Genomic DNA, 16,481 nt, shown 5'->3' with positions numbered 1-16,481 from the left:
ATCTTCATTCTCCTTAGGAGGACCTATGAGTCCCCATTATATCCTGATTTATACTGTATATGTATATATATATATATATATATATATATATATATGCATTTATTGTACTTCCATGAATGGTTAGACCGCATTCTTATAAATACCTTCTCAGCCCCCAACCATGTCTGCCTTCTCTTGTTTAGGGAGGTGCTCTTGGTATAATGTTCTCTTCCAGTTTTGTATAGGTGCTACATTGTATTTTATATGTTGTTGTTTTTTTTTTTTTAACGCGCAGTGCATCATGGGAATAACATTTTTTAGTAAGTATACATGATAAATCTTCTGACACTTGAACCATTTCTTTTACAGATGATTAAAAGCCTGTAAAATAAAGAAATAAAGCCAATTATATAAAAAGCAGTGTAAACTGGGTGCATTTTTTCTTTCCAGTGGTGTAAAAAGGGGGCAGTGGTGGCAGGTGCCTAGAGATTAATACATGTGGCACAATGTTACATTATAAAATTATATTTTTAAAGCAAATACATATATATGTGTATATATATATATATATATTTATATGTATGTATGTATATATATATATCATTTTATATATATATATATATACACACAAAATATATCTATACATATATATATACACACACAAACACACACATATATATATATATATATATACACACACATACATATACATATATATATTTATATATATTTATATATATATATATATATATATATATATATATATATATATATATATATATATATATATATATATACACATATATATGTATGTGTGTGTATATATATATATATATATATGTGTGTGTTTGTGTGTGTATATATATATGTATAGATATATTTTGTGTGTATATATATATATATATAAAATGATATATATATATACATACATACATATAAATATATATATATATATATATATATACACACACACACATATACATACTGTATATATATATATATATATATATATATATATATATATATAAATATATATAAATATATATATACATATATAAATATATATTTATATATATATATATATATATATATATATATATATATATATATATATATATATATATATACACACACACAAAATATATCTATACATATACATATATATATATATATATATATATATATATATATATATATATTTATTTATTATATAATAATATATGCATGATTATTATAATACTAATCTGGAATAACTTTATACCTGAAATTTGAATATTCAAATCTTACATCATCTATGGAATAATACAAAGTATATAATACAAAGTATATAAGAATACTATACAGTAAACATGTTTACGTCCTGCACAAAACAATAATGTCCCAATTAGATCATCCTATGCAAAATATGCAAAAGGAATACAAAGCTTAACCAATGTGCAAACCAACTTTTCCCATAGAGTTAAGCTTGGAACCTGCCGAAATCTCTCAAGCCTCAATATTGTTTCTTTATGTGACGGAACGCCAATAGAGTGACTGGAGAGGTAGAAGGATAATAATTGATTATATTATAATATTTAGTTATATATAATAATTATCTATAGTAATATAATAAGTATGTATCTTTGTTTTATAACCCTGATGATGGAGGAGTGTTGTTAGCCCCTGAAACGCACTGGCTGGATTGGATGGGAGGCCAATAGAGAAGATCGAAGGGGTAGAAGACCATACAAAAAAGAACACAAGATTGAATGGTAAAAGCATCCAAATGACTTTAATTGTTCATATGATCACATAAATAACCCAACACGTTTCAGGGGCCAACAATACTTTGTCAGGGCTATAAAACAAATAGAATGATGGTTTTTAATAATATAATATTTATTATATATACTAATTATTGACAATAATATAATAAATATTTATTATGTATAAAAATGTATTACTGCATTTCAGGGGCCACCAGCACTCCTCCTTCATCGGGGCTATAAGACAATAATATAATAAATGTGTATTATATATGATAATCTACTGTGTTTCAGGGGCTAACAACACTCCTCCTTTATCAGGGCTTTAAGGCGAATGTTATTATATTATTACAAATAATTATTATATATAATAAATATAATATCTATTTTATTATGAATAATGATTATTTTTTATATATAATATACATATTTTTGATAATATTTATATTTATTTTATGTAATAATTATTGATAATAATGTAATAAATATGTATTATATATGATAATCGATTGTGTTTCAGGGGCCAACAACACTCCTCCTTCATCAGGGCTACAAAACAAATTGTATTACATTATTACAAATAATTATTATATATAATAAATATAATATCTATTTTAATATTAAAATAATTAATTTTTATGTATAATATAAATATTTCTGAATATATATATATATATATATAATCGACTGTGTTTCAGGGGCCAACAACACTCTTCATTCATCAGGGCTACAAAACAAATGTTATTATATTATTACAAATAATTATTATACTTTATATAATAAATATAATATCTATTTATTAAAAAAATAATTATTTTTTATGTATAATATAAACATTTTTCAATATATATATATATATATATATATATATAAATAGATATAGATATATATATATCTATATCTATATATACATCATTGGTGTCAATGGGAGGAATAGTGCCTCATCATTGGTGTCAGTGGGAGGAATAGTGCCTCATCATTGGTGTCAGTGGGAGGAATAGTGTCCCATCATTGGTGTCAGTGGGAGTGGGAGGAATAGTGTTCCAAGGGCCAGATAAAGGTTGACAAAGAGCACACGGGCCGCAGTTTGGAGACCAATGCAGTAGAGCAATCCCTATGATCGCCAGCTCCATCTAGTGGCCAAAATGCAGTAAAGTTTTCTGAAATACTTCAATGAGAAAATATATCACATTTTGTCCACTATATGGAGCTACCAAAAACAACAGGGATTGCTTTATGAGAGCAATTACAGCCAAAAGTCACGCAGCATGCACAAATGTGTTTGATAATAATCCAATGAAAGTTTGATAAATAGACAGCTAGCATATTTGACACTATTTTAATAAATATTTTATCCTATTGTAGAGATACAGTATTGTATGTACTGGGTATACTAACACATAAGGCATTTGATGGTGATGAACAACAAAATAGGTGAATGGTATTGCTATACATTCGGGGTCACATCTGTACAACTCATCAAAGTAATTTAAACTTACATTATATGAGACTGCTGCCCCCCTCTGCCCATTCCTGGGTAGTGAGAAGAATGGAAATCCCATGAATGGAAAGTCCCAGGATGCTCTGGGGGGGCCCAATACATAGAGTAGTTCTAGTTACCCCAACCCTGCCTGCTTGGTTTTGGTAGAACTACTGTATGCGCGGGGGCTTTTTTTATTGGTGAGATGAGGATCACAGTCTCAGCAACAGCTTGCTGCCAGTCATTATTTACTTACTAGCACACATTGTAGAACAACATATGGTCCGTGTTTGCTTTCACTAAGAGAACAAGAAAATATTAAAATTAGGTTATCTGTTAAAGGTCTTTACATGCTTTTCTAGGCTGGAGTTCTCCATTAAAGCGTAACTCCGGGCATCCTATAAAAAGCACCACTTAATCAAGTTATGGGTTAATTTTCAGAAAAGTTAAATAGACGTATGTGAATGTGTTCTGGAACCCCCTGTACTGCCGCTCTCAGACTAACTGGGGGCCAATCAGAGCTCTGTCGCCGTGCACAGTCAACAGTTTGAACATGCCTTCGGAAAGGAGAAAGGAAAAGTAAGGAAGTCATCAGTGCTCTGCCTTTACTTCATTATCCAATCACAGGCTAGGGGCGGGTCAGTGACCAAGCTGTATTGCTTAACATCAGAAAAGTAAGGTCAGCGACCCGGCTATGCTGGCTGAACGCAGTTACAAGTCCCTTTCTTTGGTCCTATCTCTTGCATGCTTTGGTTGGTAAGTAGACTTAATTTTGTCTTAGTCCAGACTTCTTCATCAAGATATCCCAAAGACGATGATGGGCAGATGATCCCTAAACGGGGGTGTAACAATACACCCCATATCGTCGTTCTGTCTGGCTGGGAAAACCAAAGCTAATCACTCCCGGGTCAGGGAGACCCCCACACTTTTTCCGAGGATCGGTGATGGGAAAGCGGACACTGCCATCCACCAACCAGCCTCCATCGCAGTGGTCCAAGCCAAGAAACCTCCATGCAGCGTATAAGTGCCCAACCTTGGCCATCTGAGCCTTGTGGGCCAGGCAGATGTCCAGAGCCTCTGTGTAGTTCATCGGGCCAAGGATGAAGAAAACTCGACCTGAAAAAAATGAAGCATACTAAATCATATAAATAGCAAGAAGGGGAGATCTTAGTTCTTCAAATAAAAAATGTAACTAAAATTTGTAGTTTTTCTCAACCTTTCCAACACAGAGGAACCCTTGAAATAATTTTCAGGTCTCAGGGAACCCCTGCTAAAAAATTACTAGATCTACAACTCATGATACATTCATGTGATGGTCAGTGGGATGAATGCTCCTTACACTTGTGGACATTGGGAAGAATGACCTTCTTCCAGATAGCTAAAAAGATCAATGGTGTCATGGTGTCAGGGGGAACTTATCTGAGAGGCAGAAATTGCCCATTGCTCAAGGAACCCCTAGCAACCTCAGGAGGAACCCCTAGCAACCTCTGGAGGAACCCCCAGCACCCTCTGGAGGAACCCTAGGGTTCCACAGAACAATGGTTGAGAAACACTGAGCACATGTCACACCTAAAAACCTATTGGTGCCACACGTGTAACACTGCCTGTGCTACATTGCCATCTTGTGGTCATTTTAAAATATGCAGGCACCCACAGTGGCCGGTAAAATACAATCGAAAGGATAAATATTGTCCCATCAAAGTATTTTATTCATCTGTCCATGTTCCTGCTGGAGCCATTCTGTGCAGCACACTAGCCACACATACATTAGCCTCAGAATACATTTTATTAAAAAGACATATACAGCCAACACTTTTCAGGAGTTCAAAGGGTCCCCCTTCATCAGGGCTTAGTATTGATTAAAGAAGTATATTCTGGAGAACAGAACTAAAATGTATCTTTGAGGAATAACTTACACAGTTACAGAGTTAGTCTGGTTGAAAAAAGGACAAAAGTCCATCTAGGTCAACAAATAAAAGGGGAAAAAAATCATACATTCCCATATATATAATCCTATACCCACAGTTGACCCATAGGAAGGCAAAAAACCCCAACTGAAGGACTCCAAGTCCTTCAGTTAATCTTTGGGGCCAAAGGCTTTGTATTCTAGGAGGAAGGCCCCTGCCGTAGGGTTGCTGCAGGACAATAACTGGGTAGTAAACCCCACCCTTGAGGAGCCATATGACATTGCACCACTCAAGGCCATCTGTCCATGCTGGCAGTTAGGAATAACTTCCATAGTTACATAGGTAGTCTGGTTGAAAAAAGGACAAAAGTCCATCTAGTTCAACCAATAAAAGGGGGGGAAAAAATCATACATTTCCATATATATAACCCTATACCCATATTTGATCCAGAGGAAGGCAAAAAAAACAACCGAAGGACTTTAAGTCCTCCAGTTGATCTTTGGGGCCAAATGCTTTGTATTCTAGGAGGAAGGGCCCTGCCGTAGGGTTGCTGCAGGACAATAACTGGGTAGTAAACCCCACCCTTGAGGAGCCATCTGGCATTGCACCAGTCAAGGCCATCTGTCCATGCTGACAATAAGGAATACCTTCCATAGTTACATAGTTAGTCTGGTACAATAACTGGGTAGTAAACCCCGCCCTTGAGGAGCCATCTGGCATTGCACCAGTCAAGGCCATCTGTCCATGCTGGCAATAAGGAATACCTTCCATAGTTACATAGTTAGTCTGGTACAATAACTGGGTAGTAAAACCCGCCCTTCAGGAGCCATCTGGCATTGCACCAGTCAAGACCATCTGTCCATACTTGCAATAAGAAGAGAGTTTGGGATTTCACATATAAACAGGCCTGGTCCAGTCTCAAAGAAACAAAAAAGTAAAGCATTGGCTGTTTTTATTGTGCTTGTCTTCTTATTAAAATGTATCCTGAAACAGGCACATTTTGGCACTTTCCGATATGAACTTTTAAGCTGTATTTGAGATAGGATCAGCTTTATGGGTTTTGTCCATAGAGAGCTGGCTAAGGGAAGCTCCCATATTAAAAAAAAAAAAAAATGTAGGTTCCCATTAATGGCACTTTTCCACTGCAAGTACCGGCTCGGCTCTACTCGGCCCTGCTTGGCCCTGCTTGGCCCGGTTTGCTTTTCCACTGCTGGTACCGCATGGTGTTGGAACGGTTCGGTACGGTACGGTATGGTTTGCTTTTCCACTAAAGTAGTACTAAAGTTAAGTGGGTGGGATAACAACGAGGTGGGTGGGATTCTCTGACCAATCAGTGGCTAGTAGTGACTGCATGCAAAGGATTGTGGGATATGGTACCAGTTTGGTACCTGTTGGAACCACAATCGAGTAGGTACTGTTTTTTCAGAGCCGTACCGTACCGTACCATTCGGTTCCATGCAGTGGAAAAGCGCCGCCGTACCATACCGTACCGAACCGTTCCTACACTATACCATGCGGTACCAGCAGTGGAAAAGCACAAAAGCGTGCCGAACCGTTCGGTTCCATGCAGTGGAAAAGCGCCATAAGTGATCACTTGACCCAAGGTTCTACTAATTGACTTTTTTTTCAGCAGAGCAGCTAATAATAGACAGGTACTACTGGTAAACAAGGAATCTTGAGATCCCCCCATCTAATTAGAATTGAAAATATAATCAACAGCGCAGCTAATAGTAGACAGTTTTTTAGCATAACTATAATCATAGTACCATTTATAGCTGATGTGAAGCAAAAGGCATCGAATTTGTCCTTCAGTTGATCTTTGGGGCCATAGTTCCGTATTCCAGGAGGAAGGTCCCCACCACACGGATGCCGCGGGACGATAACTGGGTAATGAACCCCGCCCTCGAGGAGCCATCCGGCATTGCACCAGTCAAGACCATCTGTCCATGCTGGCAATAAGGAGGGAGATCACATTGGTTTTTCTTGCTCAGGTTGGACTACGGCATTACATCTCTGTAAACCATAGGTGGATAAGATAGACTCACCTTGGTAAAGTTGGGCGTAAGTTGCGAGTCTTCCATCTTGTCCTTCACAAGCTTGTCGTGCTTCAATGTAATTAAAATGATACCGCCCTTCTTTGGACTGATATGGAAACACAACTCCTAGAACATAGGAAAGAAAGTTCTATTAACAAAGAGAACATTTGACATTATGTACCTCTATCTACTTTATTTACTTAGCCTCTTACAGACCATCAAACTTTCCCTGCCTGACACCTGCTACTTGCCTAGTGGATACGAACATTTTTTAATGACAGCTACGAATAAAATCTGGAAACTAGGAAATACATGGTCTGTGATAAATTATGGAGGTATAAAAGGAGACTTGTGCGTTCTTATACAATATGGCGGCAGGCCCAAGCTGACAAACCACATAACCCTGTATTCGGCATGGATTTGGTTGACCTTAGGTAGTCATATCTCTATGGGGCAGACCAAGCACCTCCTTAACCACTTGCCTTCTGTGCACTTTCACCCCCTTCCCATCCAGACCAATTTTCAGCTTTCAGCGCTCTCACATTTTGAATGACAATTGCGCGGTCATGCTACACTGTACCCATATGAAATTTTTATCATTTTTTTCACACAAATAGAGCTTTCTTTTGGTGGTATTTAATCATCTCTGGGTTTTTTATTTTTTACAAAAAAAAAGAAAAAAGACAGAAAATTTTGAAAAAAAAAAAGTTTTTCTTATTTTCTGCGAGTAAATTTTGAAAATAAATAAATTTTTCTCCTTCACTGATGTGCGCTGCTGAGGTGGCACTGATAGGCACTGATAGGCTGCACTGATGGGCACTGATGAGGTGGCACTTATGGGCACTGATGAGGTAGCACTGATGAGGAGGTACTAATATGCCGCACTGATGAGCACTGATAGGTGGCACTGATGAGCACTGATAGGCGGCACTGCTGGGCACTGAGGGGTGGCACTGCTGGGCACTGAGGTGGCACTGCTGGGCACTGAGAGGCAGCACTGACGGGCGGCACTGATGGGCACTGACGGGCGGCACTGATGGGCACTGGTGGGCAGCACTGATAGGCACTGGCGGGTGGCACTGATTGACACTGATGGGTGGCACTGATGGGCAGCACCATCAGTGCCCACACTCAGTGCCCATAGTGCTGCCAGTCAGTGCTCATCAGGGCCTAGATGAGCAGGCACTGATGGGCACTGACTGGCAGCACTATGGGCACTGATTGTGTGCACTGATGGGGGGCACTGTGGGCACTGATGGTGGGCAGTTAGTGTGTTTGGTGTACCTTGTGTAATCAGGGCACTGGTGATCAGTGCCCTGATTACTTTTTTCTTTGTCCCCGGCGCTGATCTGCTCTCTCCTTTCTCACACTGCAGTCTCCGTGTGAGGAAGGAGCGCTGGCGATGAGAGATGATCTCATATGTTTACATATGAGATCATCTCTCATTGGATGGTCCGATCACGTGGTGAATGGCCACTGTGATTGGCCATTCACCATGATCTGTGATCGGCTGTGTCCAAGGGACACGGCCGACACAGATTTTCCCCGATGCGCGCTCACGGGAGTGCGCGGGGAGCCTGTGTCTGGGAGGCCGTTTAAAGACGGCCTCCCGAAAATGTGAGTCCGCGCTGCAGCCGTACTTCGGCTGTAGCGCGGATGGGAGGAGGTTAATATGGTCCTCTAGATACCTTACCAAATTCAATTTTGGTTTTGGAGAATCCATGATAAGGAACTTTCACTCCTTCATAATGACCTTGTTTGGGCTATTAAGTCCTTATGATGTAGCACCCTCCTAGTTAGGTGCTAGGTTCAAAGCATTGTATGCTCCGTCTGCCTATCAGGGGAGCTTGATCTATTAGGTTGCCTGTTGCATGTTCCCAGGTGTGATTCACTGGGTCTAAGGGAGTGTCCCCACTGCATCCAATAGGGGAGCCTGTTGGACAGTGGAGGAAACCTGACCAGTGACACTTTGGCTTTTGAGTCCCAGTGGGAGGGCACTCTTGCAGTGCATCCTGGGATTGCTCATAAAAGCCGGGGGACATGTGACAGGGTGTCTTTGGGGGAAAGCAGAGTCCCAGGAGGAAGCTGGTGGCTTGTCTCTCCTCCTGCTGCATGAGGAAAGTGGCCTAGTGAACCAGGTGTGGAGCTGAGTCGCAGAGGATCCAGTACAGCTGACGGTGGAGCTGCTGGCAGTGTCTTCCAGGAAAAACAGTGTCCTTGAGTACCAGGGGACTTGCCAAAGGGTCTGCCCAGGAAGGGGCACCACTCCAGTGAAGTCAGAGGATCAAGGGGCCAGCTCACACAGAGTGTCAGAGTAAAGGGGGTGGCAGGTTCAGAACCCTGAAGAGTAGGGACAAAGGGGGTGCCAAGTAGGACCCTGAAGAGTGATTCACAGTGCAGTACAGTTCAGTTTTTTTTCTTCACCAAAGTGGCAAGGTGAAGCAGCGGCCTTGCTACACTCAGCGTTATTTAGAAGTCCCAGCAATTGTGCATAGTTTATACAGTTGGAGTATCCCACTCATCCCTTCTCCGATCCAAGTTCTTAAATAAATCAACAAAAAAAAAAAAAAACCCCTAGACTGTTTTCTGAGCACTTTGAATATGCTATATTGTCAAGTTGTTGCTATGGGTAACCCAGGGGAATCTGTAACCAGCAGCTCCCAAGGGAGTAGTGCTACATAAGGTAGAATCCAAATAAAGGTGGTACAACCAGGGGATGCAGCACACCCATAAGGCTCTGAACTCTACCGTTGTTATATACAATATTTGGTGTACATCAGTTTTCCCAATTTGCTAATTGACCAGAGTTAAGGACCTTTTTACAAGTTCCTGTCAGTGCTGCATTGCGGAAAACAATCCGCCCTTGTGGATTTGTGGTTGAGGGACCTCAAAAGATTTGCCCATCAAAAGCTCATCAAAGATGCTTGTCCACCTGAAACTGAAGATCTTGCAAATTTTTTGAAGCCTTCAAAAGTTTCAGGTTATCATTACCAATCAAATGAAAATGCTTCAGGCCAAACCAGGGTAATGAAGACTGGTGGGTTCTTCTATATTCAACCATATTTGGCATCTCTGTGGTTCATGCTACTACTCATTATATAAAGACATTCAACCCAACACAGACTTTGTCCCACTCAATTAGAAACTTGCTCTAATACTGTATTAATTTACCTTCTAGATGTAGGGACAACGTCAGGCTCTGGTCTTCCAGGCCGTTTACCAGCTCACACTTGTACCGACCCTCATCCTCCAGCGTTACATTGGTGATGACCAGAGAGGCATCAAGTCGGTGGCTTCTCCTCATTCTGGCCCGTCCCTTCAACTTGTCGTAATTCTTGTGGTACTTGCCATTGGTGATGATGATGAGGTTCTCCATGGGGTCTAAAGGATTGATCTTACTCCATTTCACCTTGTAGCTCCTGGGCCGAAGTCTCATAATACAAGGTAGAGTGACGTTGGCGCCTCTGGTGCTTTGAATCACATTGTTAATGGGATCCAGGAGGTAATGGGAGCCAGGGTTGTGATCTGAAAAGCGGGTAACAAGTTTAATTACATCTTAGTGTGCATCTATAGGTTATGGCACTTGTGTAGTTCTCCTGGTTGTCCCCATTGCATACAGTGAACCTTGGCTTCTAGAGCTGCATGGGGGACATGGTAGCAATGGCCCTGCCATTAGAGGAACACCTTGGGAAGGCATAGGCTACATATAGGCGGGTGGAAGGGTTTCTTGGGTTGGTTGTCCATAGAGTGGGAAAGTGTAACTGTATTCCCTGTCCCAGGGTTTTTTTTTCTCAGAGAATAGGTGCAGGAACTCCCCCGTTCTAAGTCACTTTGCCCCCTACCCACCTCCGAGCACTGACCCTTGGTTTCACCCCCCTACCCAGCTCCGAGCACTGACCCTTGGTTTCACCTCCCTACCCACCTCTGAGCACTGACCCTTGGTTTCACCCCCCCCTACCTAGCTCCGAGCACCGACCCTTGTTTTCACCCCCCCACCCACCTCCGAGCACTGACCCTTGGTTTCACCCCCCCACCTAGCTCCGAGCACTGACCCTTGTTTTCACCCCCCCCACCCACCTCCGAGCACTGACCCTTGGTTTCACCCCCCCTACCCAGTTTCGAGCACTGACCCTTGGTTTCACCCCCCCTACCCACCTCTGAGCACTGACCCTTGGTTTCACCCCCCCCCCCACCTAGCTCCGAGCACTGACCCTTGTTTTCACCCCCCCCACACCCACCTCCGTGCACTGACCCTTGGTTTCACCCCCCCCCCCCTACCCAGTTTCGAGCACTGACCCTTGGTTTCACCCCCCTACCCAGCTCCCAGTACAGACCCTTTTGGAGAATAAAGGGCCAAGTATCATTTAGTAGAATGGAATTATGGAATTTGGTAATGATAACAAGAAAAGCAATAAAATAGATCCCCCACAGCCAGCAGCAATAGACCCCCCCCCCCTCCAGCAACAACAGACCCCCAGCAGCGACAACAGATCTCCCAGCTAGCAACAATGGACTCTCCAGCAGCCAGCAACAGCAGACCCCTCCCTAAACAGTAGATCCCTCCCTGCCAGTCACAATTAACCCCCAGTTACAAAAGATCCTCCACCAGCAACAATAGATTGGCATGCAAAAATAGACCCCTCCAGCAACAATAGATCCCCCAGCAGCAAGCATCAGTAGACACTCCAGAACACCCAAGAACCCCTTGCCATGTCATACATTCAGTGCTGGAGGTGCCGGAACTGCGTTCCCCCGCGTTCCCGCTGAAAAAAAGCCCTGCTCTGTCCAGAGTCTGTCCTAAGATCCTTCAATCCCCCAGCAAGAGTTCTCAGTTGTAAAAGTTATATGGCTTCCCCTTCAAGGGGAAAGTTCTGTATGTGGTGCAGGCTTACTACCTACATGATGCTCAAAGCTGACAACCAACCCAGGAAACCTCTAGTCTTCGTAGATATAACCTATGCAACCAAGACCTGCAAGGTTACCATGTCACCCATGCGACTCCAGAAGCAATGGTTGATTATTTTCATTGGGGACATCTGGTGGTCAACCAGGAGAACTACACAAGTGCCATACCCACTGCTTACCAAAAATATCGAAACATCTGCTTAACGACCCCAATATTCAAATTTTGATTTTTGATAGATGAAGTTGGCCTGCCACTCCCATCTGCCCCTTGCCACCAGATTTTTCTTGTTCTAATTAACTTACAGCAGCTCTAAAGTAGGATTGTGCGGAGCTGTGGGTAGGAGATTTGTATTCAAACACACAACTTTTGACCGCGTATAAATTGCATTCAAACATGAATTTGGACAAGTGTCCATTTTATTTCACTCTTATCATGGGAATTATTTTATGTGCCGGCAACTCATGACCCCCCTGATGTGGTAGACCTTGATTCCGGTCAGCGTTGCGATAGACCGCAGGATCTTCAATGGAGACAGAAGAGAGCAACAAAAGCAGAAGAAGGACAATTCCTTTCATCTTTGGATAGAAGAGCCTGTGGTCTGTCTGGAAGACACAAGAAGGACTCAGTCAGTCCAGAAATTACCGATGACATAAGATTTTACACTGACTTTCCACAATGACATTACACATGACATTTAACTCACCCATAGACATCCGCCATCTAAATATATCCAGCAGAAGAGCTTTACCAACATATTTTATTAGTGTAGAATAAATATCTATATTCCTTTACGTATTTAGGAAACCATCATTGCCTACATCACTAAACTATCCCCTAAGATCACTCTTCCGTTACTACCCTACCAATTCTTTCAAGCAATAAAATACCCAGATGATAGAATATCCCAGTTTTATTCCAACTTGGTCCATAAACCCCCTCCCTCTCTAAATGGGACTTAATCCTAGAACAAACCATCCCAGAATCAACATGGCAAAGGCCTTTAAATCTTAATTTAAAGCATCCATTGGTGCCAATCATCGAAAGGCATACTTGAAAGTTCTTCACCAATGGTATCTAACACCTCTTAAACTTTCTAAAATATACCCTTCTCATCCATCACGCTGTTGGAGATCCTGCAGTGAAACTGGCTCCTTATTTCACATCATTTGGTCATGTAAACCAGTGTTCCCCAACCGGTACCAGTCCGTGGATCAAACAGTACCGGGCCTCCCGAGGAACTTTAAATTATTTTACTGTCTCGCCGCAGTGGCGGCCGGTGCGTTGGGTGTGCCGGGGCGCAGAGCAGTGCGCCCCAAGCCCACCAATTGTGTGACCATAGCGAATGAAAATTTGCTATTGTCACACGGATCCTCCTCCTGGCCAATCAGGAATCGGGTCCTCACCCCATGCCATTGGCCGAGGAGGAGGCGGGAGGACTGAGGACTCGAGGAGACTCGGGGGACGGAGGAGAAGCCGCCGCTGCCTGAGGTAAGTGCACTGATCTCGCGGGGGGGGGGGGGGGGAGGGCATGCTGCGCTGGCATCTCTGCATTGAAAGGGGGAACGCTGGCATCTCTGCATTGAAAGGGGGCACGCTCGTATCTCTGCAATGAAAGGGGGCACGCTGGTATCTCTGCATTGAAAGGGGGCATGCTTGCATCTCTGCATTGAGAGGGGGCACGCTGGTATCTCTGCATTGAAAGGGGGCACGCTAGCATCTCTGCATTGAAATGGGGCACGCTGGCATCTCTGCATTGAAAGGGGGCACGCTAGTATCTCTACATTGAAAGGGGGCACGCTGGCATCTCTGCATTGAAAGGGGGAACGCTGGTATCTCTGCATTGAAAGGGGGCATGCTGATCTCTGCATTGAAGGGGGCACGCTGGCATCTCTGCATTGAAAGGGGGCACGCTGGCATCTATGCATTGAAAGGGGGAACGCAGGCATCTCTGCATTGAAAGGGGGCACGCTGGCATCTCTGCATTGAAAGGGGGAATAAATCAAAACAAACGGGCCACGGAAAAATTATCAAGCGTTTACCGGTCCGCGGCGATAAAAAGGTTGGGGAACACGTAAACCAATCAAATCTTTTTGGAATAAAATCTTCACATTAATCTCCGAAATCTCAGGCAAAATAACTCAACCAGATCCCAAGCTATCGTTATTTCACCTAGATGTGGAACAATTCCCTCCCATCTCCAGAACAATTATTCTACACCTACTATACGCAGCAAAAACCAACATCACTAGAATCTAGAAATCCGACTCCATTCCTTCACTCTCGAATATAATCTCCGATCCTAACTACCAATGTGAGATGGAAAGACACTTCGCTCTCAGATCCTCTTCTCTTTCCAAGTTTACTAAAACATGGTACAGTATATGGTTCCAAAATCCTAACTGTACGGTTTTAGTGTGATAACTTCATAGAAAACAGAAAAGTTATGATAATTGGTACTTGTTTTGTTACATATACACTACTTAGGTTATAACTGTCACCCCCATAACCCCCCTTTCCCCTCACCCCCAATCTGCTTCCTTCCCATCCATTTAATCGAGCTTACAATGTTGAATGTAAACAGTATAATGTGCATACATACTTATATACCCTTTACAAGAAACTCAGTATAAATTTTGATATTATAAGAAATTATTCTCCTACATTGTATCATTGTCAGCTTGTTGATTGATTTGTTATGTTTAAACTTCAATAAAAACGATTGAAACATAACAACATATCCAAATAAACTTCACAAAATCCTAAGCCCCCGTTCACACTAAGGCGACCTGTGAGGCGACCTGGTCGCCTCACAGGTCGCCGTAGGTCGCCTTCCATAGGGAAGCTGCGAACCCGTTCTAATAGGAGCGACACAAGTCGCTCCGACTTAGAAAAAGGGTCCGGAGCTTCTTTGGGGCGACCAGGAGGCGACCGCCATAGACTTCAATGTTATGAAGTCCGTGGCGGCCGCTCTGAGGTCGCGGCGCGCTGCTCGCCCCGCGACCTCGGAGGTCGCGGTGCGAAGTAGCGTCGCCTGCATGTGAACGGGGGCTAAAGCATAACTCCTACTAATGTTAGTATTGTGAAGCAGGTGCAGCGTATGTCCTAATGTATACCACCTCTATATCTATCTATCTATCTATCTATCTATCTATCTATTCTAAGGTAAATTCAACTTAATAAAGTCTTAAAGCATAGAATATGTTAGTATTGTAGAGCCTTTCTATCCATATCAAATCTAACTATCTATGTATCTATCTGTCTGTCTATCTATCCATTATCTAACTATTTATCTATCTATCTATCTATCTATCTATCTATCTATCTATCTATCTATCTATCCATCTATCTATCTATCTATCTATCCATTATAATCTGTTGGCGCTATATAAATCCTGTTAAATAATATCTATCTATCTATCTATCTATCTATCTATCTATCTATCTATCTATCTATCTATCCATCTATCCATCTATCTATCTCTCTAGAACAACTCAACCAAATAAACCACAAAATCCTAAAGCATAACTCCTACTAATGTTAGTATTGTAAAGCAGGTGCAGCATATGTCCAAATGCATACCACCTCAATATCTATCTATCTATCTATCTATCTATCTATCTATCTATCTATCTATCTATCTATCTATCTATCTATCTATCTATCTATCTATCTATCTATCTATATCTATCATGATTCATGGGAGATCTCACCTTCAGAGACTGATCCCAATTCCTGACCTCCACCTCTGTCGCCATGAAGCAGCAGGCGCCCTCAAACCTCCATGGCCATCCCCGCCATCACCTTGACCCTGGCCTGGTCCTGTCAGCTGGCGGGAGGTGACACCTCTTGCCCCCAGATAGCGAGGTCTGGTGCTCTGGCTGCCCTTCTGCTGCGAAGTCAGTAAACAGTTTGTGTGCCTGTCGGTCACTTCCCCTCTGAACTGACAAGAATGGCCGGGGACACAATGCGCCATTGTTCTGCGGCGGGGACATCTCGTCAATGCTTTGTCTGTCTGATCCCGGCTGAAGCAGACGCAAAGCAATGGGAAGAAAATGTCAACATGTGGATGGAAGATCGAGACACCTCTGGGGATTCAGCTCCGGTCCAACTTTCTGTCCCACACCACCAGACGAAAACAAACCCAGTCTTCACGAGGCGCTGTGACTCCCATTTTCCGAGGCTGTAATTTATTGTAGGCACCTGCGAGATGTGTCCACCTACTTAGAACTGGCAAAGATCGAGTCATTCAAAAATGCATTGGTCAGCAACTTTGCCGCCCAATGAAAGTAATTAGCTCCTATTATTCTTTGTTAAGGCCCAAGTGAACTTTTAGTTTAAATTAGGGAAATAGACCCCCAGGGTCATCAAAGCTAAGGTGTGCAAAGTCTTACTGTTCATTTTCTGACTAAAGCAGCCACAGCCTGAGT

The 16,481-nt window shown here is 42.3% G+C and overlaps 1 protein-coding gene across 2 annotated transcripts; it reads right to left on the bottom strand.

Annotated features, from left to right (window-relative positions):
* Window positions 1-4,004: 4,004 nt before the first annotated feature.
* HAPLN2 (hyaluronan and proteoglycan link protein 2) lies at window positions 4,005-15,974 on the bottom strand. Of its 2 annotated transcripts, none has more exons than XM_082242887.1 (6): window positions 15,765-15,974; window positions 12,538-12,655; window positions 10,319-10,672; window positions 7,157-7,273; window positions 6,878-7,060; window positions 4,005-4,320 (listed from the first exon to the last, which is right to left on the bottom strand). In XM_082242887.1, the coding sequence occupies exons 1-6, from the start codon at window positions 15,807-15,809 to the stop codon at window positions 4,037-4,039; spliced, it is 1,101 nt and encodes a 366-aa protein (XP_082099013.1). In that variant the 5' UTR covers window positions 15,810-15,974; the 3' UTR covers window positions 4,005-4,036. The 2 variants fall into 2 exon arrangements, with proteins under 2 accessions (XP_082099013.1, XP_082099014.1); XM_082242888.1 differs by having other exon boundaries at window positions 12,538-12,651.
* Window positions 15,975-16,481: the final 507 nt, after the last annotated feature.

This window comes from Pelophylax lessonae, assembly GCF_965119305.1.
Source record: "Pelophylax lessonae genome assembly, chromosome: 13".
NCBI classification, from domain to species: Eukaryota; Metazoa; Chordata; class Amphibia; order Anura; family Ranidae; genus Pelophylax; species Pelophylax lessonae.
Note: the sequence above shows the minus strand (reverse complement) of the source record. Positions and strands in the feature narration are given on the sequence as shown.